Source organism: Capra hircus, chromosome 15 (assembly GCF_001704415.2).
Source record: "Capra hircus breed San Clemente chromosome 15, ASM170441v1, whole genome shotgun sequence".
NCBI classification, from domain to species: Eukaryota; Metazoa; Chordata; class Mammalia; order Artiodactyla; family Bovidae; genus Capra; species Capra hircus.
In genome coordinates this window covers 33884562-33908430 of record NC_030822.1, presented here as the reverse complement: position 1 = coordinate 33908430, position 23869 = coordinate 33884562, and the positions used below count along the sequence as shown (strand labels likewise).

At 37.3% G+C, this 23869-nt stretch overlaps 2 protein-coding genes across 2 annotated transcripts; both read left to right on the top strand.

The window, feature by feature from the left end:
• Positions 576-1526, top strand: LOC102185107 (olfactory receptor 52A1-like). Its single transcript, XM_005689912.2, has one exon. The coding sequence runs from the start codon at positions 576-578 to the stop codon at positions 1524-1526; it is 951 nt and encodes a 316-aa protein (XP_005689969.2).
• LOC102185386 (olfactory receptor 52A1-like) lies at positions 17391-18329 on the top strand. Its single transcript, XM_005689913.1, has one exon. The coding sequence runs from the start codon at positions 17391-17393 to the stop codon at positions 18327-18329; it is 939 nt and encodes a 312-aa protein (XP_005689970.1).

The window sequence follows — 23869 nt, the reverse complement described above, 5'->3', positions numbered from 1 at the left end:
GGGATTTTCCAAGCAAGAATACTGGAGTGAGGTGCCCTATCCTCCTCCAGGGTACTGTGCCAACCCAGGGATTGAACCTGTGTCTCTTATGACTCCTGCATCGGCAGGTGGGTTCTTTACCACTAGTGCCGTCTGGGAACTCAGGTATTTGGTTGGTTCTAATGCAGTCGCACTGCCGTGCCAATACAATTTTTATGATGGTACAGGACTTATGCATGCCATTGTTTTTTTTTTTTTTTTTTTTTTAATTTTTTTAATTTTTTTTTTAATTTTAAAATCTTTAATTCTTACATGCGTTCCCAAACATGAACCCCCCTCCCACCTCCCTCCCCACAACATCTCTCTGGGTCATCCCCATTAAAAACATGATGTGTCATTGTGGATCTTTTACCTTTTATACGATATGGATGATATAATATTTTATATGAAATTATATGAGGTGGATGATATGATCTGAGAGATCTACCAAAATCATACACTCAATATGATGACTTTGGATGAAAATAAGAAGTAGAAGAGGAAGTAGCATGGACTGAGATATGTCTTTTGTTTGCATCATGAGACCCAAGGTCACTATGTCCATTTACAACACCACAGTCTTCATGCCTTCTGAGTTCACACGAATAGGGATCCCAGGCCTAGAGTCTGTGCAGTGCTGGGTTGGGATTCCATTTTGTGCCATGTATCTCATGGCTATGATTGGAAACTCCTTGCTTCTCATCATCATCAAATCAGAACACAGTCTCCATCAGCCCATGTATATTTTTCTAGGCATGCTAGGAGTCACAGATATTGCTCTCAGCACAAGCATTGTGGCCAAGATGCTTGGAATCTTCTGGTTTCATGTACCAGAAATACATTTTGATTGTTGCCTGCTTCAAATGTGGCTCATCCACACATTTCAGGGCATAGAGTCAGGCATCTTGCTGACCATGGCCTTGGACCGCTATGTAGCTATCTGTTATCCTCTCAGACATGCTGCCATCTTCTCCCACCAGTTAGTCACTCAAATAGCAGCTATGGTAACACTCAGGGCTACCATTCTTGTAACACCATGCCTAATACTGATAAAGATTCGATTACAGTTTTACCATACAACAGTCATCTCTCATTCCTACTGTGAACATATGGCTGTCGTGAAACTGGCTGCAGAAAATATCAGGGTCAACAAAATCTATGGTTTGTTTGTGGCCTTCACTGTTGCTGGGCTTGACATTGTGTTAATCACGTTGTCCTACATACAGGTATTCATCACAGTTTTTCGTTTGCCTCAGAAGGAGGCTAGGCTGAAAGCATTCAACACTTGTGTCGCTCACATCTGTGTCTTCCTCCAGTTCTACTCCCTTGGTTTCTTCTCCTTCTTTGCACATAGATTTGGTTCCCACATCCCTCCTTATATTCACATCCTCTTTTCTAGCACTTATCTGCTGGTCCCTCCATTTCTCAATCCACTTGCTTATGGTGCAAAGACCAAGCAGATCCGTGTCCATATGGTAAAAATATTTTCTTCAAAAAATTTGCTGTGAGAAAAACTTTTATGTTTACCTTTTTGTGAGTAGTAACACTTTTCCCCAACATGATAAAACAGCAGATTCATTGTTATTGGAAATGTTTTTTCCAATAACAAGTTTTGCTCAAGTTTTCTATTTAATTTTTTTTTTTTCAATTTGCAAGCATGTTAGCTATTGCCTATTAGCCCATGACAGCAGTCAATAGGATTGTGGATCCTAGATGGGTAATGAGAATGATAAGCATAAAGGAGGAAAATACTGATTGTTTCTCCTTTACATTTCTCTTTAACTTTTTTAGTATCTGCTTGAGTGTACACTTGTAAACATCTAGCTCTGGAAAGTTTCACAAATTGTGCATCTCTCAGTGAATTTAGATATGCCTAAGGCTTAATGTTCTGCAGTATCCAAGTACTCAATAAATCTAGTTCTTGATTTTGTTTCTTGGTCCTCTGGGTCTTCTTTTAAAAAATGGAGGAAGTATATGTTAGCTGTTCTTATCAAAAACAAAACAAACAGAAATTATATCTCTATGTTTGTAATGAGAAAATAAAGTCTAAAAATTTCAGTATATTTGCAGGGTCATCCATAAAGTTATAGGCACAAAACTCATAAGCAGTAAACTCATAAGCAGTACAATTATTCATTTTAATTAACTCATCAAGTGTTATCAAATTCCTAAGCCATTATAAATACTATGCTACAGAATAGTAGCATAGAGGTAAATTTGACACAGTGATCAATTTTCATGAGTTTGTAAACTTTTTATCCTTTTTATTTCCTAGTGAACAAGAGGGAAACAGAGACATGGTAATGAGAGAGAAGTGGTAATAGCATGCACAGATTAATCTCCAGATTTTGTAGGAAATTAAATATTTAAAGGACAAGAGTGTCAGTCTTTCACTTTTTTGGAGAAATGTACAATCTTCATGGTAATTTTTTGAATCTGACTCCCTTGTGTCCAGGTGTGGAAAATCGCAACTGTCTGCTCTCCCAAGAGCAGGGAATAAGGAAGCTCCAGGACAAATCATGAATGCCCTCACTCTCTCAAGTGCTGAGGTTTGAGCAGGAAATGGGAAAATGGTAGGCAGTAGAGATGGTAATCAGTAGCAGCAATAGAGACAAATACAGTTTATAAACCACGTCAACTATTCATAATTTAGGAATACTTAGTGACTTTTTTCTTCAACTTTAGGTTTTAATACAACTCTGGGACAACAGGAAAAAAAAATCTAAGTTTATATTCTCTTCTCTATGAAATAGATACTAAAATCAACCTTAAATTTATGGCCTAAAGTTTTTATCTTATGATAGCAAAGGAGGTTTTAGCAATTTGGGGGACTATTCCAGAACAGTTTTCAGTTAACAATAAGGGAAATTGTACATTTGGGTAGATAATTTGATAATATCAATTACAATTTAAAATGAGTAGAACCTTTAGTGCCAGGCAACCTGGAAGACTATAAATCAAATGTTGAAAATTGTTACAACTAAATTGGTGAGATTTGGAAAAAATTATTGTTTTTAAGTTAATATTTCTATAATCTGTGAAGTTTTTAAAATAAGGTACAAGAATAAAATGTTGCATACTGAAGGTAAGTATCATGATGGCTAAATACAAAATGAGGTGAGTTTTTCTGGGATAGTAAGAGGAAATTTAAGCAAAAAAATGATTAGAAAAAATGGCCTGTGATATTGTTTTCAACCCTAAATTTTACAGCTTTGAGAATTAAGAAATGATTCTTAGATGTCTTACAATATACTCCTTTAGCATTCTTTTTTTTTTTAAATTTGTAATATACCCACTGAAAACTAACTACAATATCACTGAATGTCTAAATGCTCTCTTTTTTTTTCTTTCTGTTTTTTTTTTTAATTTTTATTTTTACTTTATTCTACTGTACAATACTGTATTGGTTTTGCCATACATTGACATGAATCCACCACGGGTGTACATGCGTTCCCAAACATGAACCCCCCTCCCACCTCCCTCCCTATAACATCTCTCTGGGTCATCCCCGTGCACCAGCCCCAAGCATCCTGTATCCTGCATCGGACATAGACTGGCGATTTGTTTCTTACATGATAGTATACGTGTTTCTTTTTTTTTTTTTTTTCTCTTTCTTTTTCTTTTTTAAAAAATTTTTTTTAATTTTAAAATATTTAATTCTTACATGCGTTCCCAAACATGATGAACCCCCCTCCCACCTCCCTTCCCATCTCTCATTCATAATTTTCTTTATACCATCTAAAACAAGTAATTATAAACCTTTTGAATATACAGTTCCCAATAATAAATTTACCTACAAAAATATACATTTTTATTAAGTATGACTTCACAACTGCTGGACTTTATCAGACTTTAAATCTTTAAAGTCTGAGGGATGAAAAGATGAAATATCATTGTTTATTAAATTTTTATTCTCCTATTAATAAGTTTGGGCATGTTTTGCTGTTTACTGAATGGACAGTATAATGCAAGGCAATTAAGAGTGGGGGTTGTACCATGCATCAATGTACACCTTATCTTTGACAAAGGAGGCAAGAATACACAATGGAGAAAAGACAATTTCTTTAACAAGTGTTGCTGGGAAAACTGGTCAACCACTTATAAAAGAATAAACCTAGAACACTTTCTGACACCACACATAAAAATAAACTCAAAATGGATTAAAGATCTAAATGTAAGACCAGAACCTATAAAACTCCTAGAGGAAAACATAGGCAAAACACTCCGACATAAATCACAGCAGGTTTCTCTATGACCCACCTCCTGAGCAATGGAAATAAAAGCAAAGATAAACAAATGGGAACTAATTAAACTTAAAAGCTTTTGCACAATGAAGGAGACTATAAACAAGGTGAAAAGACAGCCTTCAGAATGGGAGAAAATAATAGCAAATGAAGCAACTGACAAAGAATTAATTTCAAAAATATACAAGCAGCTTATGCAGCTCAATTCCAGAAAAATAAACGACCCAATCAAAAAATGGGCCAAAGAACTAAACAGACATTTCTCCAAAAAAGATATATGGATGGCTAACAAACACATGAAAAGATGCTCAACATCACTCATTATCAGAGAAATGCAAATCAAAGCCACAATGTGGTACCAACTTACGCCAGTCAGAATAGCTACCATCAAAAAATCTACAAATAATAAATGCTGGAGAGAGTGTGGAGAAAAGGGAACCCTCTTACACTGTTGGTGGGAATGCAAACTAGTGCAGCCACTATGGAGAACATTGTGGAGATTCCTTAAAAAACTGGAAATAGAACTGCCATCAGTTCAGTTCAGCTCAGTCTCTCAGTCGTGTCCGACTCTGCGACCCCATGAATTGCAGCAATCCAGGCCTCCCTGTCCATCACCAACTCCCAGAGTTCACTCAAACTCATGTCCATTGAGTCCGTGATGCCATCCAGCCATCTCATCCTCTGTCGTCCCCTTCTCCTCCTGCCCCTAATCTCTCCCAGCATCAGAGTCTTTTCCAATGAGTCAACTCTTCGCATGAGGTGGCAAAAGTATTGGAGTTTCAGCTTTAGCATCATTCCTTCCAAAAAGCACCTAGGATTGATCTCCTTTTGAATGGCCATACTACCCAGCAATCCAACTGCTGGGAATACACACCAAGGAAACCTGAATTGAAAGAGTCCCATGTACCCCAATGTTCATCAAAGCACTGTTTACAATAGTTAGGACATGGGAGCAGCCTAGACGTCTATCAGCAGATGAATGGATAAGAAAGCTGTGGTACATATACACAATGGAATATTACTCAGCTATTAAAAAGAACACATTTGAATCAGTTCTAATGAGGTGGATGAAACTGGAGCCTATGATACAGAGTGAAGTAAGTCAGAGAGAAAAACACCAATACAGTATATTAATGCATATATATGGAATTTAGAAAGACGGTAACTATGGCCCTATATGTGAGAGAGCAAAAGAGATACAGATATAAAGAATAGACTTTTGTACTCTGTGGGAGAAGGTGAGGGTGGGATGGTTTGAGAGAATAGCACTGAAACATGTTTATGACCATATGTGAAATAGATCACAAGTCCAGATTTGATGCATGAGACAGGGCACTCAGGACTGGGGCACTGGGATGACCCTGAGGGATGGGATGGGGAGGGACGTGGGAGGGGTTTCAAGATGGGGGACACACGTACACTCATGGCTAATTCATGTCAATGTATGGCAAAAACCACTACAATATTGTAAAGAATTAGCCTCTAATTAAAATAAATTAATTAATTTTAAAAAATGCTAAGATTGTGGCATCCAGTCCCATCAGTTCATGGCAAATAGAAGGGGAAAAGGTGGAAGCAGTGACAGATTTCCTTTTCTTTAGCTCTACAATCATTGTGAATGGTGACTACAGTCATGAAATAAGAAGACCATTGCTTCTTGGCAGGAAAGCTATGACAAACCTAGACAGTGTATTAAAAACCAAAGACATCACTTTGCCAACAAAGGTCCATATAGTCAAGGCTATGGTTTTCCAGTAGTCATGTATGGATGTGAGAGCCTGACAACAAAGGGAGAGTGTCAAAGAATTGGTGCTTTTAAACTGTAGTGCTGGAGAAGACTCTTGAGAGTCCCCTGGAAAGCAAGATCAAACCAGTCAATTTTAAAGTAAATCAACACTGAATACTCTTTGAAAGGACTGAAACTGAAGCTGAAGTTCCAATACATGGGCCACCTTATGTGAACAGCTGACTCATTGGAAAAGACCCTGATGGTGGGAAAGATTGAAGGCAGAAGGAGAAAAGGGCAACAGAGAATGAGATCGTGGGATGGTTTCACCAATTCAATGGATATGAACTTGGGCAAACTCTGGGAGATGGTGAAGGACAGGGAGGCCTGGCATGCTGCAGTCCATGGGCTTGCAAAGGGTCAGACACAACTTGGTCGTTGAACAACAAAACAACTTTTATTTGAACAAGTACACATTGATACCTCTTCCTTATTAAAAATAATATTCTGTGGCCTATTCATGTTGATGTATGGCAAAAATCATCACAATATTGTAAAGTAATTATTCTGCAATTAAAATAAATAAATTAACTAAAAAAAAAAAGAGTGGGGATTCTAGAGCAGTAGTCTTCAACCATTTTCACTCTAATACTCCTTAAATTTTAAAAAGAAATTATGTATCAATTATTATATTTTAATGTTAACATCTAATATTTCTCACCTTAACTCTAAATAGATTTAAAATATATTATTTTACAGTATTTTATTGCAATGTGATTTAACATATTTCTGCTAAGTCTTTGAATCTGCAATATCTTTTCTGTGTGAAAATGATAAATGTGTACCAGTTTTAAAAAAATCAGTTCTCATTGTTTAAATCAGATTGATATTGTTAGAAAAAGCCCAAATTTATTCTCTAAGTTAAACATGATACTATGCCCTCCATATTTATGTTTACTTTTAATTCTTAGAAAGAAGCAAAGAAGAGAATAAGAATAAGGAGAAAAGAGAAAAGAGGGTGGGGTGTAAGGGGAAGAAAGAAAGAAGGCAAGAAGGAGGTTAGTTCAAGAGCAGAGCTCTGCTGAAAGTCTGATACTCTCTGCCAGCACTTTGCTAACCCTGCCATCAGAGAAGAGAGACATATTCTTGAAATAGTCTCCTGGCGCAGAGAGAACATTATGTCAAAATTATGCTTTCATCCAAATATGAAATAATTAAAATACTTATTGGGGCAGAAATAATACAGAAACAAAAGAGACTAAATATGAAACAGTAGAGACTAGTGAAGACTGTTCAGTTCAGTTCAGTTCAGTTCAGTCACTCAGCCGTGTCTGACTCTTTGCAACCCCATGAATCGCAGCACGCCAGGCCTCCCTGTTCATCACCATCTCTCAGAGTTCACTCAGACTCACGTCCATCAAGTCCATGATGCCATCCAGCCATCTCATCCTCGGTCATCCCCTTCTCCTCCTGCCCCCAATCCTTCCCAGCATCAGAGTCTTTTCCAATGAGTCAACTCTTCTCATGAGGTGGCCAAAGTACTGGAGTTTCAGCTTTAGCATCAGTCCCTCCAAAGAACACCCAGGGCTGATCTCCTTCAGAATGGGCTGGTTGATCTCCTTGCAGTCCAAGGGACTCTCAAGAGTCTCTCAACAGCACAGTTCAAAAGCATCAATTCTTTGGCGCTCAGCCTTCTTCACAGTCCAACTCTCACATCCATACATGACCACTGGAAAAACCATAGCCTTGACTAGACGGACCTTACTCGGCAAAGTGATGTCTCTGCTTTTGAATATACTATCTAGGTTGCTCATAACTTTTCTTCCAAGGAGTAAGCGTCTTTTAATTTCATGGCTGCAGTCACCATCTGCAGTGATTTTGGAGCCCCCAAAAATAAAGTCTGACACTGTTTCCACTGTTTCCGCATCTATTTCCCATGAAGTGATGGGACTGGATGCCATGATCTTCGTTTTCTGAATATTGAGCTTTAAGCCAACTTTTTCGCTCTCCTCTTTACTTTCATCAAGAGGCTTTTTAGCTCCTCTTCATGTTCTGCCACAAGGGTGGTGTTATCTGCATATCTGAGGTTCTTGATATTTCTCCCAGCAATCTTGATTCCAGCTTGTGTTTCTTCCAGTCCAGCGTTTCTCATGATGTACTCTGCATATAAGTTAAATAAGCAGGGTGACAATATACAGCCTTGACATAGTCCTTTTCCTTTTTGGAACCAGTCTGTTGTTCCATGTCCAGTTCTAACTGTTGCTTCCTGACCTGCATACAGATTTCTCAGAGGCAGGTTAGGTGGTCTGGTATTCCCATCTCTTTCAGAATTTTCCACAGTTTATTGGGATCCACACAATCAAAGGCTTTGGCATAGTCAATAAAGCAGAAATAGATGTTTTTCTGGAACTCTCTTGCTTTTTCCATGATCCGGCGGATGTTGGCAATTTGATCTCTGGTTCCTCTGCCTTTTCTAAAACCAGCTTGAACATCAGGGAGTTCACGGTTCACGTATTGCTAAAGCCTGGCTTGGAGAATTTTGAGCATTTCTTTAGTAGCGTGTGAGATGAGTGCAACTGTGTGGTAGTTTGAGCATTCTTTGGCATTGCCTTTCTTTGGAATTGGAATGAAAACTGACCTTTTCCAGTCCTGTGACCACTGCTGAGTTTTCCAAATTTGCTGGCATATTGAGTGCAGCACTTTCACAGCATCATCTTTCAGGATCGAAACAGTTCGACTGGAATTCCATCACCTCCACTAGCTTTGTTCATAGTGATGCTTTCTAAGGCCCACTTGACTTCACATTCCAAGATGTCTGCCTCTAGATTAGTGATCACACCATCATGATTATCTGAGTCGTGAAGATCTTTTTTGTACAGTTCTTCCTTGTATTCTTGCCACGTCTTCTTAATATCTTCTGCTTCTGTTAGGTCTATACCATTTCTGTCCTTTACTGAGACCATCTTTGCACGAAATGTTCCCTTGGTATCTCTAATTTTCTTGAAGAGATCTCTAGTCTTTCCCATTCTGTTGTTTTCCTCTATTTCTTTGCATTGATCGCTGAAGAAGGCTTTCTTATCTCTTCTTGCTATTCTTTGGAACTCTGCATTCAGATGCTTATATCTTTCCTTTTCTCCTTTGCTTTTCACTTCTCTTCTTTTCACAGCTATTTGTAAGGCCTCCCAAGACAGCCATTTTGCTTTTTTTGCATTTCTTCTCCATGGGGATGGTCTTGATCCCTGTCTCCTGTACAATGTCATGAACCTCTGTCCATAGTTCATCAGGCACTCTACCTATCAGATCTAGACCCTTAAATCTATTTTCTCACTTCCACTGTATAATTATAGGGGATTTGATTTAGTCCATACCTGAGTGGTCTAGTGGTTTTCCCTATTTTCTTCAATTTGAGTCTGAATTTGGCAATAAGGAGTTTATGATCTGAGCCACAGTCAGCTCCTGGTCTTGTTTTTGTTGACTGTATAGAGCTTCTCCATCTTTGGCTGCATAGAATATAATCAATCTGATTTTGGTGTTGACCATCTGGTGATGTCCATGTGTAGAATCTTCTCTCGTGTTGTTGGGAGAGGGTGTTTGCTATGACCAGTGCATTTTCTTGGGAAAACTCTATTAGTCTTTGCCCTTCTTCATTCCGCATTCCAAGGCCAAATCTGTCTGTTACTCCAGGTGTTTCTTGACTTCCTACTTTTGCATTCCAGTCCTCTATAATGAAGACATCTTTTTGGGGTGTTAGTTCTAAAAGGTCTTGAAGGTCTTTATAATACTGTTCAACTTCAGTTTCTTCAGCGTTACTGGGTGGGGCATAGACTTGGATAACTGTGATATTGAATGGTTTGCCTTGGAGATGAACAGAGATCATTCTGTCGTTTTTGAGATTGCATCCAAGTACTGCATTTAGGACTCGTTTGTTGACCATGATGGCTACTCCATTTCTTCTGAGGGATTCCTGCCCGCAATAGTAGATATAATGGTCATCTGAGTTAAAATCATCCATTCCAGTCCATTTTAGTTCGCTGATTCCTAGAATGTCAACATTCACTCTTGCCATCTCTTGTTTGACCACTTCCAATTTGCCTTGATTCATGGACTTGACATTCCAGGTTCCTATGCAATATTGCTCTTTACAGCATCAGGTCTTGCTTCTATCACCAGTCACATCCACAGCTGGATATTGTTTTTGCTTTGGCTCCATCCCTCCATTCTTTTTGGAGTTATTTCTCCACTGATCTCCAGTAGCATATTGGGCACCTAATGACCTGGGGAGTTCCTCTTTTGGTATCCTATCATTTTGCCTTTTCATACTGTTCATGGGGTTCTCAAGGCAAGAATACTGAAGTGGCTTGCCATTCCCTTCTCCAGTGGACCGCATTCTGTCAGACCTCTCCACCATGACCCACCCGTCTTGGGTTGCCCTGCAGGCATGGCTTGGTTTTACTGAGTTAGACAAGGCTGTGGTCCTAGTGTGATTAGATTGACTAGTTTTTTGTGAGTATGGTTTCAGTGTGTCTGCCCTCTGATGCCCTCTTGCAACACCTACCATCTTACTTGGGTTTCTCTTACCTTGGGCTTGGGGTATCTCTTCACGGCTGCTCCAGCAAAGCGCAGCTGCTGCTCCTTACCTTGGAGGAGGGGTATCTCCTTATAGCTGCTGTTCCTGACCTTCAACGTGGGATAGCTCCTCTAGGCCCTCCTGTGCCTGCTCAGCCACCCCTCCTCAGGTTGCTCCTCCTGGCCACTGGCCTTGGCCTTGGGCATGGATGGCTCCTCCTAGCTGCCGCCCCTTGCTTCAGGCTCGGGGTGGCTCCTCAGGGTCACCATCCCTGGCCTCGGGGGCGAGGTGGCTTCTCCCGGCCACCCCTGATCTGGACGTGAGGTGTCTCCTCCCGGCCGCCACTGACCTCGGGCACGGGGTGGCTCCTCCTGGCAGTTCCTGCGCCATCACAGCCTGGCACTCTGGGCCGCTGTCCCTGACTTCGGACGTGGGGTAGCTCTCGGCCACGCTTAGTGCACCCGCCGGCCGCCTCCGCCGCCTGCGCTTAGTGAAGACTGAGCAATGGAAAAGACCTTTCCATGAACAAAAAAGGCAGAAGCTATGCAGTTCCAGCCAATTCTTAGCGTACACCCGTGGTGGATTCATGTTGATGTATGGCAAAACCAATACAGTATTGTAAAGTAAAAAAAAATAAAATAAAATTGGGGGGAAAAAAGGAATAAAAGTCTTATGTTAATGTATTTTCAAACAAAACTACATATTTAAAATTTTAGACCATTGAGAACAATACTGATATGACTATTTGAGTAAATCTCTCACATACATTAACATTTTCATTCTTCTTGGATAAATACTAAGCATGGAAATGCTAGGGTATTTTTTATGTGCAAGATTAACTTTTAAACCACATTTCAAACTGCTCTCACTAATGGCCATATAATTTTAAGTTCTCATCAGCTGCATATGAGAGTTCTGGATGTTCCTCATTATCACCAATGATTGGCAATATCAATCTTTAAATCTTCATCTATTGTGGCTGATAACTAATTATTACATCTGATCATAATTTTAATTTGCATCCTCTAAAAGATAAAGATGCTGTGGTTCTTTTCATGTGCTTAAATGCCATATGTGTATTTTTGTGTGCCTATGTTAAGTAATTTTAAAAAATCTCTGTGTTGTACTTTTAGAAATATTCCTAAATATTTCTTAATATTTTAATATATCTGGGCTTCCCTGGTGGCCCAGCGATAAAGAATCCACCTGCCAATGCAGGAGAACTGGTTTGATCCCTGGGTGGTAAAGATCCCCTGGAGAAGGAAATGACAATCCACCCCAGTATTCTTGTTTGGAAAATACCATGGACAGAGGAGCTTGGTGAGCCATAGTCCATGGAGTCACAAAGATGTGGGCATGACTGAGCACAGCACAGCCATCTAGCAAGGATGCATTTCTGGGTTTATGTGTATTTAAGTTAGTTTTCTATCTCTAGCTTCTTCAATTGTGATAATAATTGTAACTTTACACTATGCTCTCTTCTGTATTACAATACCATCTCATGAGGGGAAAATATTTGAAGAGTTATTAAATAAAGCCATTTCCAATAAATTTATCTTTTAAATTGTTGCAAATGTTTGAGCATATCCTGGATTTTTTTTTTTTAATGACTATCTATGTATCATATGGTAAAGAATCTGCCTGTAATGCAGGAGATGCAGGTTCAATCCCTGGGTTGGGAAGATCCCCTGGAGAAGGGAATGGCACCCTACTCCAGTATTCTTGCCTGGACAATTCCATGGACAGAGGAGCCTGATGAGCTATAGTCCACGGGGTCACAAAGAGTCAGACAACTGAGTGACTAATACATTCACATTCATGTATTTTGCAAATATTGCCTCCCTGTCTCTGGTTTATTTTACTCTTTCTATAGCATGCTAGGGCTTCCCTGGTGGCTCAGAGGTAAAACATCTGCCCACAATGCAGGAGACCTGGGTCTGATTCCTGGATTGGGAAGATCCCCTGGAGATGGGCATGTCAACCCACTCCGGTACTCTTGCCTGGAAAATCTCATGGACAGAGAAGCATGGTAGGCTACAGTCCATACTGTTGCAAAGAGGTGGACATGACTGAGTGACTTCACTTTCACTTTCACTTTTCATAGCAAGTTAACCAATATTTTTTATTTTCATGAAGTCTAATATTAATCAGTTTATACTCTTGTTTTATGTTTTTTGGTCCTTTCTAAGAAATCTTTGCCTAACGTGATCACAAAAATGCTATTTTCTCCTAGCAATTGTATAATTTTTAGATCTTACATTTAGAGTTATGATCAATTTCAAGTTATTATTATTTGTTAAAAAGAAATTAATTTTTTTAAAATGACTACCCTGTTGTTTAAACATTATTTATATAAAAGACTAGGTTCCATTGAATTATCTCAGTATCGTTTTTGAGACTCAATTGATTTTTTAATATAGGGATTAATAATGACTTCATATTCTATGGATTTTGGCGCTTTAGCAGATTTTGGAGATACAAGTCACTCAATGACAAGCTTTTTTAAAATAAGAAATGGACAGAAAGTAGGTCTTAAGTCTTACTCTGCTGAGGGCCTAGTTTGCAAGATTGATGTATGCTTCATAATGAATTCATACCCACAATTTTGGTAAAAAAGTTAAAATTTATGGCACTCTATATTAAAGAATATTGAATTTATTTTAAAAAGTAAACAAGAAAAAAGAAGAAAGAAATAAAGAAAGAAAGAAAGTGAAAGCCAACAAACATAAGGATTGACACGCATGAATGTATTTCCAAGTATTAAAATAAAGAAAAAAACCTGTTTTCCTTCTGGGAATAAAATTAACTGGGGACAGTTTTTCAAAGAATATTCAGCATGAACTGAAATCTGGATAAGATATGCTAGCCTTCTCTAATGGGAACAGAGTGAAGAAAATGAAAAAAATTGTGTGCAATGTTGTTCTAGTAGAAGACATATTGGAGATAACAGAATTCTTTTGAGTAGATAAAATAACTGTTGTATTTGTATAGCTTGAATGTCAGGACCCAGGAAAGAACTTTTGGAGTTACCAAAATTTAAACATAATTATTAGAAGAGAATATATGGGACACAAAGTGGTAAATTAGGAAATAAAAAATAGGCTGAAGAGAAGTATGAAAGTGAAATCGCTCCGTCTTTTCCAGCTCTTTGCAACCCCGTGAGCTGTAGCCTACCAGATTCCTCCGTCCACGGGATTCTTCAGGCGATAGTACTGGAGTGGGTTGCCATTTCCTTCTCCAAGGGATCTTCCCGACCTAGGGATTGAACTGAGGTTTTCCGCCTTGCAGGCAGACGCTTTACCCTCTGAGCCACCAGGGAAGCCACCAGGAAGAGAAGTATAGATGTCAGTAAAATCTCTGAATCAGTTCCATTCAACATGAGTCAGTATAATGTTTTCATTCTCCTTCACAGAAGAATTTCTGCAAAGAGAACTAGATCTTTCACTTTTCATCATTATCTTTCATTCACCCTGAAATACATTGTCAGTACTTTCCTCCAGCCCATAGAAAAGATTCATCCTAAATTTGCCAACATATCCAAATTACATCAAGTATGTCTAAAGGTTAGTTACATATAATAAAGTCTAGAAACTGGGTAAAATACGTCAAACAGAAAGGTATCATATGCATAAGACTTTCTAAGAATTTATTATTTGCACATATGATAAAAGTTATACTAATTCATCTCTCTGCATTTCCAAAAGTTTGAAGAAATATTTTTCTTCATTAACAGAACATGAAATGATTCCTTCATATATCTGACACATACAACTTCTTTTGAAGAAAGAGATGAGCAACAGAAGGGAAGGTATAAATGGAGGGGTGGAAAAAATATAGTCGTGTGTGCAACCAGTTACTCAGAACTCCAATCAGTAGGATTTAGAAATGTCCACCCCAAGTGGTCACTCTGAGAAATTCACCAAAAAAAAATTTACTGAATGTACAAAAATAGTCTCAATAAAATACAAATCAAAGGAGTGAGACTGCAGGAAATAAGTGCGTAATAAAAGAACATTATGGATACAGATTTTTCTTCCCAAATTGTCTGATTGAAAGGAAGTATTCCAGGTTATTTACTTAAGTAGAATTCATTGGCAAAGAAACATGTCTATAATAGTAGTAGACTTTATGTTTGCTTTTTTCCTTTGAGAAATGAGGAAGGCAGAAAAAGAACTCAGCTTATTAAATGAACACTGGTGTATATAAATAGCTCTTATTTAGAATTTTATGCAAGAGAAAAAACGAGCAAGGAGGTAACTGTAAATTGTAGTAATAATTTCAAGGATATTAAATGTGGATGAACCCAAGAGGACATAACTGAAATTTGGTGGGTCCCTTGTGGTTTAACTGGTGGCTAATAAACCCCTCACTTTATGCTTATAAATCCTCTTTCTCAACACATTTATTAGAGAATGTTAAACTAATGTTTAGCAGCTTTCTTCTTCAATTCAATCTGAATAAATTGATGCTATGCCTCCAAGTATTACAGATATTGCCTTTGGTTTTATTAGAGAATGAACGCAAAAACATGATCTCAGACAAACTTACAAAAGATGGAATATGTCTATTACAGAGACAAGAGAAAAAACGTGAAAGGCTGTCCCAGAGATAGCTTTTCATCACAGACGGCCCCAGCACCAAACGGATTCGCGTTCCTGAGGTTGACTGTGTGCTGTTACAGGGAGTCCAGAAAGAATGAAGAGGGGCTGAGAACGCATAACACATGGGAATAAGCAGAGTCAGTGTGTTATAACTGAGAGATGTCAATAGGAAGAACTGAAAGTACTTTTCAGATGTCTGCTAAAAGCAGAATGGGCACTCAACAATTAGCAAGTAAGTCTCACTGTTCCCAAGTTTACCTCTGTAATGTTTCATTGTCAGCTTCTTCAATAGTAATCACTTCAGCCAGTCAACTCTGCAGTCAATTATGTACTTCCCACCTGCCATTCCTCTATCTGTAATTATCAGATCATGCTGAAATATTGCTCCTACTTCTTCAGAAAGTAAAATACTGTGGATTTCCATTCTCATTCTGAAAATGTTTTAGAAAGAACAACTTGACTATTGTTAGAGTCAAGTATGCATGGATTGATATATGAGTAGTCATTGGTTAGCAGACCTATGGATATCCAATTGTTTATTTTAATGACTAGTCTATCATAAATATATGTCAACTGATACAAGCTATAGCATTAGAATGACCTCTTGAGTCTTCCATTTGTGGTTTGGCAGCAGGAACCACAGCTGCTTCCTGTATTACTGCCCCATTTGTTGACATTCAGTGTGGGGTTAACTGATCATGAGTTTACTTACATGAAGCAACTTTATTGGAGAGTCTATGAAAGAATGAAAAAAACCTAACCCTATTTTCACAAACTTACAAACATTTCTATAATGTTCAGTTTGATAATTTCTTGATTTAAAATATGCAGTGATTAACAGGGAATGATTTTGATTAGGTTCAGTTCAGTTGAGTTCAGTCGCTCAGTCATGTCCAACTCTTTGATCAGGTTAGCAAATTTGATATAATGGGTAAAAAGTTTTCAAAGAAATCATTTATCAGTGAATTGAGTAATGATTACATTTTTTCACTTGTTCTAAATTTCTCTTCTTAAACATTTCTGAAATCCTGAGGTGAGCTTTCTGTCTCCTGTGTGTAGTTCTATATTTGACATCTTTTAAGGAGCATATCCTTCCATCCCTTCATTTTCTATTGAATTTTTTAAAATATAAATTTATTTATTTTAATTGGGGGCTAATTACTTTACAATATTATATCGGTTTTGCCATACATCAACATGTATCTGCCACAGGTATACCTGAGCTCAGAAAAAATGGCTCAAGTGTTTCAGACTATTTTTAATGAAAAATCAATGAACTTAAATTAGTCAAATCTCATGCTAATGACAGCTCTGAAAGGTTGAAACTCAAAAGAGAAGACTCTATTAAATTTACATTTACCCAGGTTCTTGTATGCTTAGACCATTAAGAATGAATCCTCTTATCTCTCTATTCAGTTGCTACTCTGAGTTTCTTGTTTCCTAAAGGTCCTTCCACTCTACTTGTTTTGTATGTGTATTCAGTAATGTATTTTATTCATTTTTAAACACAAAAACTTAGTTATTTCAGCTGTTAGAAATATAGGCAAATCTAATGCAGTTTTACTAGAAATGTAAAAAGGGGGCAAGAAACTTTGGATTTGAGTGATCTTTTCTAAAACTCTTCCTTCACATTCTTCTGAAAGATATCTAGTCTTCAATAGAGATATATAATATAGACCACTACATAAACAAATATATTTTTGTTTCAGGTGACAAGCTTATCTAGGTCTATCCTCTTTTGTGGATAGCATTCTGCACTAATAACGGTCAAGTCTGAGTTTTTGCCAGTCCAAACTGACTGTTTTAGACTGAGAAACAACTGATAATAACAGAGTACTAAAGCAGAAATTGGAATGTGGAATAAGGAGCGAATTATCACCCTCTGCCTAAAATGTAACTGCCAGCAAAATAAACAGTGTATTATTTTTGTCCACAGGTCTGAAGTGAAATAACGGACGAGTCAGTAGTTGATCCCCTTACTCGGGAATTTGACTGGTTCTATCTAGCGCAGTGGCAAATCACATTTTTAGGGCTTGCGGATGTCTTTAAAAATGATGCATCATTATGGATCTTTCTTTTACCTCCTATATTTGAATGAGGCGGATGACATGATCTTAGTGTTCTAGCAAAATCATGCATTCAATATTGTGACTTTGGATGAAAATAGGAATTAAAAGAGGAAGCAGCACTGACTGAGATATTCTTTTGTTTGCATCAGGAGACCCTAGGACACTATGTACATTTCCAACATCACAGTCTTCATGCCTTCTGTGTTGACACTAATAGGGATCCCAGGCCTAGAGTCTGTGCAGTGTTGGATTGGGATTCCATTCTGTATTACGTATCTCATTGCTATAATCGGAAATTCTTTGCTTCTGATCATCATCAAATCAGAACCCAGCCTCCATGAGCCCATGTACATTTTCCTAGGCATGCTAGCAGTAACTGATATGGCACTTCTTACCAGTGTTGTGCCCAAGATGCTTGGAATCTTCTGGTTTCACATACCAGAGATATATTTTGACTCCTGCTTGCTTCAAATGTGGCTCATTCACACATTTCAGGGCATAGAGTCAGGCATCTTGCTGGCCATGGCCCTGGACCGCTATGTAGCCATCTGTTATCCACTCAGACATGCTGCCATCTTCACTCCCCACCTCATTTCTCAAATAGCAAGTGCAGTAATACTCAGGGCTGCCCTTCTTGTAGCCCCTTGCCTAGTACTGATAAAATTCCGATTGCAATTTTACTACAAAACAGTCGTCTCCCACTCCTACTGTGAGCATATGGCCATTGTGAAACTGGCTACAGGAAATATCCGGGTCAACAAAATCTACGGTTTATTTGTGGCTTTCAACATTGCTGTGTTTGATCTCTCTTTCATTACATTGTCCTATATACAGATATTTATCACAGTTTTTCGTTTGCCCCAGAAGGAGGCTAGGTTGAAAGCATTCAACACTTGTATCGCTCACATCTGTGTCTTCCTCCAGTTCTACATCCTTGCCTTCTTCTCTTTCTTTGCACATAGGTTTGGTTCTCACATCCCCACTTTTATCCATATTCTCATTTCTAGCATTTACTTGCTGGTCCCTCCATTTCTCAATCCACTTGTCTATGGTGCAAAGACAAAGCAGATCCGTATCCAAATGGTAAAAATGTTCCGTTTGTAAAATTTGCCATAAATAATGCTTTGCTTTTTTACTTTTTGTGAATGGTAACGGTATTTCACAATATAATAAAAAAACATGCTAGTTGAGATTCTTGAGTTTTCTGTTTGCTATATTTGTTGTTGTTTTTAATCTGCCAGCATGTTAGCTGGTTTTAGGATCCTATTAGCACATGTCAATTCTCTGTTAATAGGATGATGGACTCTACCTCTGTAATGAGAGTAAGAATCGTAAAAGAGGGAAATTGTGAGCATACATCTTTCCCTCTACTTGCAGAAATGGTAATATAATGAACAATTCAGAAAGGGGCTTCTAGGTGCAAGTAATGTATTCTCTTCTTCAATTGGGTTGTTACATATTTATGCCTACTTTGTGAAAAATTATTTAAGCTGTACAACATTTCTACGCATACATTAGACTTCAACACAAAGTTTTAAAATATTAAGTTAATGAATTCTCCGAAGTGAGACAAAACAAAGGAGAAAATGTATCAAGTCAGAGAAATTGCTATAGGTTAAAGAAGTCTAAAAGGACATGAATATTAAATGCACTGTGTATCTGAATTGGATTTAGGGCAAGAAAATAAAGATATAGAAGTCTTTGAACTATTTTCGAATTTGGAATATGGACTACTACTTAGGCTGTAATATGTCTTTAGTACTAAATGTCCCGATATTGGCAATACTAATATAGCTATGCAATAGATAACCTTTTTCCCAGGGAAATATATAACAAAATAGTTAGGTGTAAAGGAATAATATGTCTCTAAAAAAACACTTCAGAAAAATAATCTATCCAATTATCTACCTATCAATCCATCTATCTAGTCATTTGTTGAGTGATAAAGCAAAATGGGGCAAAGTGAAAAATCTTTTGTGACCTTGGGTAAATTTTATAAGTGAGTTTATTGTACTATTCTTGAAAAATATTGCACATCAGGATAAATTGTATTTTTATCAAGTACTTTTGAAAAATATTCTCAATTTAGAAATGGTTACCATTATTTACTCACTCAACCAAGGCAGAAACATCATGTGCTTTTGCTGTTGTCCTCAGTTCTATAAAATGTACAGGTCTCAGTGATTATTTCTAAAATAAATTCTCAAATAAATTACCTTCTCTCTATTGTGTGTGTGAGCATGTTCAGTTGTGTCTGACTATTTGCAACCCCCTAAATTGTGGTCTACCAGCTCCCTCTGTCCATGAAATTCTCCAGGCAAGCATATAGGATTGGGTAGCCATTTCCTCCTCCAAGGGATCATCTTATTCCTTTTTTTAAACCTTACATAAGAGCCTATGAAGAAGAAAATAATTTCTTTTTCATCTTTTATTTGCTGGCATTTTTCATACAAATGCTGTGGATTTTTCAACAGAAATTACTTGATGAATCTGTATCTTATTCCTGATTATGTATATCAATATGTGTAGTTTTTTTATGTGCTGAGTGCTCTCCTGCTTTTAGAACTTAGACATTTCCTTTCAGGAATTTAGACCATTTTCCTTTCTGTCTCTATCCTTTCCAATAGCTCTCATCGCATGTATCACAACATTTGCTCCGTATGTAACTTCTTTTTTCATATAGATCTCATGCATAATTTATATGTATACTCCTGACCTACACATATATGAAACATTTTAAATATGAACAAATACATATTGCTGAGGATTTAGAAAATGAATGCACAAAAATTCTACCGCAACTTTCATAATGAGAATTTACTTTCACAATAGGATAATCTGCATGATTTCCTAAAGAAGACAAAGTCTTTTCAGGCGGCATAATGGTAAAGAATTCCCCTGCCAGTGCAGGAGACACAAGAGATGCAGGCTCAGTCCCAAGTCAGGGAGATTCCCTGGAGTGGGAAATATCGACCCACTCCAGTATTATTTCCTGGAAAATTCCACAGACAGATGAGCTAGGCAGTCTATAGCCCAAGGGGTTGCAAAGAGTTGGACGTGACTGAATGACTAAGCAGGCATGCACTAAAAAACATGTGGAAGAGGTGTATCAAACACAAATAATTTAATAAGACAATATTTTCATAGTTGTAGAATAATTATTCCTACTCTTAAATTATCTTTAATTTCTACACTTTATTTTTAGAACAGTTTAAGTTTTACCAAAAAAATAGGTAAAAAGTCAGAATTCCCATATAACCTTTCTCCCCTGAATGAATATTTAACAATTACATTTGAGCTTAGCTGCCTTTTTGATGATCAATTCATGTCACCACATTTATTTGGTATATCCTAAATTTAAAAATATGCACCTAGTAATTTTTCTAGTATGTTTTTTCTATAACATACTGACTCAAAATTTTTTTTAATTCATTGAGATGCAATTCACATACCATGTAACTCACCCTTTAAAGAGTACAAGTCTCTGGTTTTTGATATGTTAAAAAAAAATTGCACAACCAACACTACTATCAATTTCCAGAACATTTTCACCATCCTAATAAAGATATTCCACTCCCCTTAGCAGGTACTTCTCATTCTCCTGCCCCATTACAGGGCAACCATTCATTGACTTTCTGTGTCTGAGCTTTCACTACCTTGAACATCTCATATAAGTGGAATGAAACAATATTTGGCTTTGTACGTCTGGCTTTCTTCTTAGAAAGAATAATGAATGAGATAAGATAAGAAATGACGATAAGAAAGATGTTTACCTATCAATTAATGTACAGTTTTTAGTAAGATAAAGATAAGAAAGAAAGAATAATGAACTAAGAGAACACTTAGAATAATGTTCTCAAGGTTTTTTTGGATTGAACATAAGTAAGCATGTCATTTACCTTTATGCTTAAATGATATTCTATTGTATGTTGTACCTGAATACGCTCTTGCAGTAAGCAGATATCTGGCCAAATAAGCTTTTTCATGATCCTTCTCTCTCTAAATGGTAAGGATCACCATCTTCATTCAGACAATTCTACAAAAACTATAGGTATGTTCAGACCCTTCTCATTTTTATTTTTATTTTTCACATTTCATTTAATCATATTTCTTCTTATTTGATGAGTTTTATTAGCCATCTGTAGTAAAGCTATTTGATTTCAATTTCTAACTGGTTATATTTTTAAATTGTTTTCTCTATTTTTTTTTAAATTGGGAAATAAGTGCCTTTTCTGAAAATTTGCTTTATTTCACAAAGGCATACATTTCTATTAAAATGCTTTGGAAAATTTCTTATTGATATTCAGAGTTCAAAGGAACTATAATACATGTGTCAACAAAACAACAAAAAAAATCACATCACTTAGAAAACATATTTTCCCCCACTGTTCTAACAGATTTTAACTAAGTAATATATAAGAATATATATGCCTCTAACATTCTACAGCACTTTGATGGCTTCAGGTTCAAACAGTTTTTGCATATTTTCTAAAAGTATATTGGGAGTCATTCAATAGGTCTATATTAGCCATTGCAATATATATAAAGAGTAGTGCATAGACTTCAGACTCTGTGGTCCTCACCTCCATCTACTTCATGTACTATCTGAAAAGCAGTAATTCTTGATTTTCCTGAAAATATTTCATTTAATCATGGGTTCACCTGTCACTTCAGTGGGCTATTGGCACTCTGATAAGTACTGGTTTTGTGTTTTATTTTTCCTGGTGCAGATTCTCAGCTATAGCTGATTGCAGTCTGCTCATATGAATCACTGAGTGCCCAGTGGCGAAGGCGCACACACACTCTGATCCAGGCTGAGCTGGTTACCTGTATATCTGCTCACAATCCTATACCAGTGCTTTTTCTGAAAGTGAAAGTTGCTCAGTCGTGACTGACTGCGGCCCCATGAACTGTAGCCCACCAGGTTCCTCTGTCCATGGAATTCTCCAGGCCAGAATACTGAAGTGGGTTGCCATTTCCTTCTCTAGGGAATCTTCCAGACTCAGGGATCAAAATCAGGTCTCCTGCTTTGCAGGCAGATTGTTTACAGTCTGAGCCGCCAGGGAAGCCCATTGCTTTTTCTAGGATGATGATAATTTTATGGCAGTTTAATAGAGGATGAAGTCAGAGAGTCTTTTAATTCAAAAGGAACACAACTAATAAATAGTGCCTAACCCAATGATACAGGACAAAACCAGTGTGACTTCAAGTATGGTCATCTGGTAATCCACTCTCTTTTATTCTTTTCAGTGAATCAAAGTTTATTCCTTTCTCTTCTTGATACTGAAACTTAAAAAACACTATTGTGAGCCACAAACCTTTCTTTCAACCAAATAAATAACTCTCATGTGGAAACTGACATCAATTTTAGACACTAAAATTTTTTAAAATATATACCATCCTTTCGTAACAAGTAAATATATATATTTACTTCCCTGTCAGCGTGTCTTGGATGGTTATTTTGAACATTTCAAGATGTTTGTTTTACCTTTATTGTTTCATTATTTTTGTAAATAAATATCACTGACTTGTTTTGTGCTGTCTTGAGGCACTATCCTCTTAGGAATTTTTAGAGGGAGGTTCATTTTTGTTCCCAGTCCTAAAGTGAAACCAAAGTTTGAGAATTTTTTTAGATGCACAACCAGCTATTAGAGACAAATCTTATATGCTCTGAATGTGCCTTCTTTTTCATTCCTGTCTCCAGTGAACCTGAAAGCTCACCAGGGATTGGTGAAAACCAATCCCCAGGTGCATCCTATAGTATAAAGCATTCACTCTTCACTATCTGAAATGTGAGAACATTTTCTACTTTTTAGTTTCTATTTATATTACCACAGATGATCCCTGGTAAGTCTTTGGGTTTGAGATTCTGCACTGAGTGTGGGAAATTGGAGGACTGGTTTCAAAAAGATGTATATGTCATACAATCCAATTCCAGGATGTTAAAAAAAAAAAAAAGTAATACAATCTTACAGTAGCTGAGTGTTTAGTCACCAGAGAGGTGTGTCTCATGCTTTTCACGACATATCTGAATCACTTAGCCACACTGGTAACAAATTTTAAAATGAAGTTGAAAAAGAAGGATATTTAGAGATTGGTATCTGTGTTGATAGATTAATGAAAAACTTATTTGTTAAAAGGTCAGGAAATTATACATGTTTACTTCCCTGATAGCTCAGTTGGTAAAGAATCCGCCTGCAATGCAGGAGATCCTGGTTCAATTCTTGGGTCGGGAAGATCCGCTGGAGAAGGGATAGGTTACCCACTCGGGTATTCTTGGGCTTCCCTAGTGGCTCTGCTGGTGAAGAACACATCTGCAATGCGGGAAACCTGAGTTCGATCTCTGGGTTGGAAAGATCCCCTAGAGAAGGGAAAAGCTACCCACTCCAATATTCTAGCCTGGAGAAATCCACGAACTGTATAGTCCATGGGGTCACAAAGAGTCGGACAGGACTAAGCGACTTTCTCTTTCATATTCACACTGAAAAAAATGGAGGAAAAACCTGTCCTTCAAGTAATTCAGTAGAAACACTTATTTAAATAAAGTGTTCATTAAATATCACAAGTTATTTTTGAGAATATAAATATGCATTGTTTAATAACTGGCATTTATTGACAGATCAATACATTTTATGTTTCCTTCC

What these genes read in the sequence shown, in the direction of transcription:
- LOC102185107 (XM_005689912.2), top strand. Translation starts at nt 576, where the DNA reads ATGTCCATTTACAACACCACAGTCTTCATGCCTTCTGAGTTCACACGA.
- LOC102185386 (XM_005689913.1), top strand. Translation starts at nt 17,391, where the DNA reads ATGTACATTTCCAACATCACAGTCTTCATGCCTTCTGTGTTGACACTA.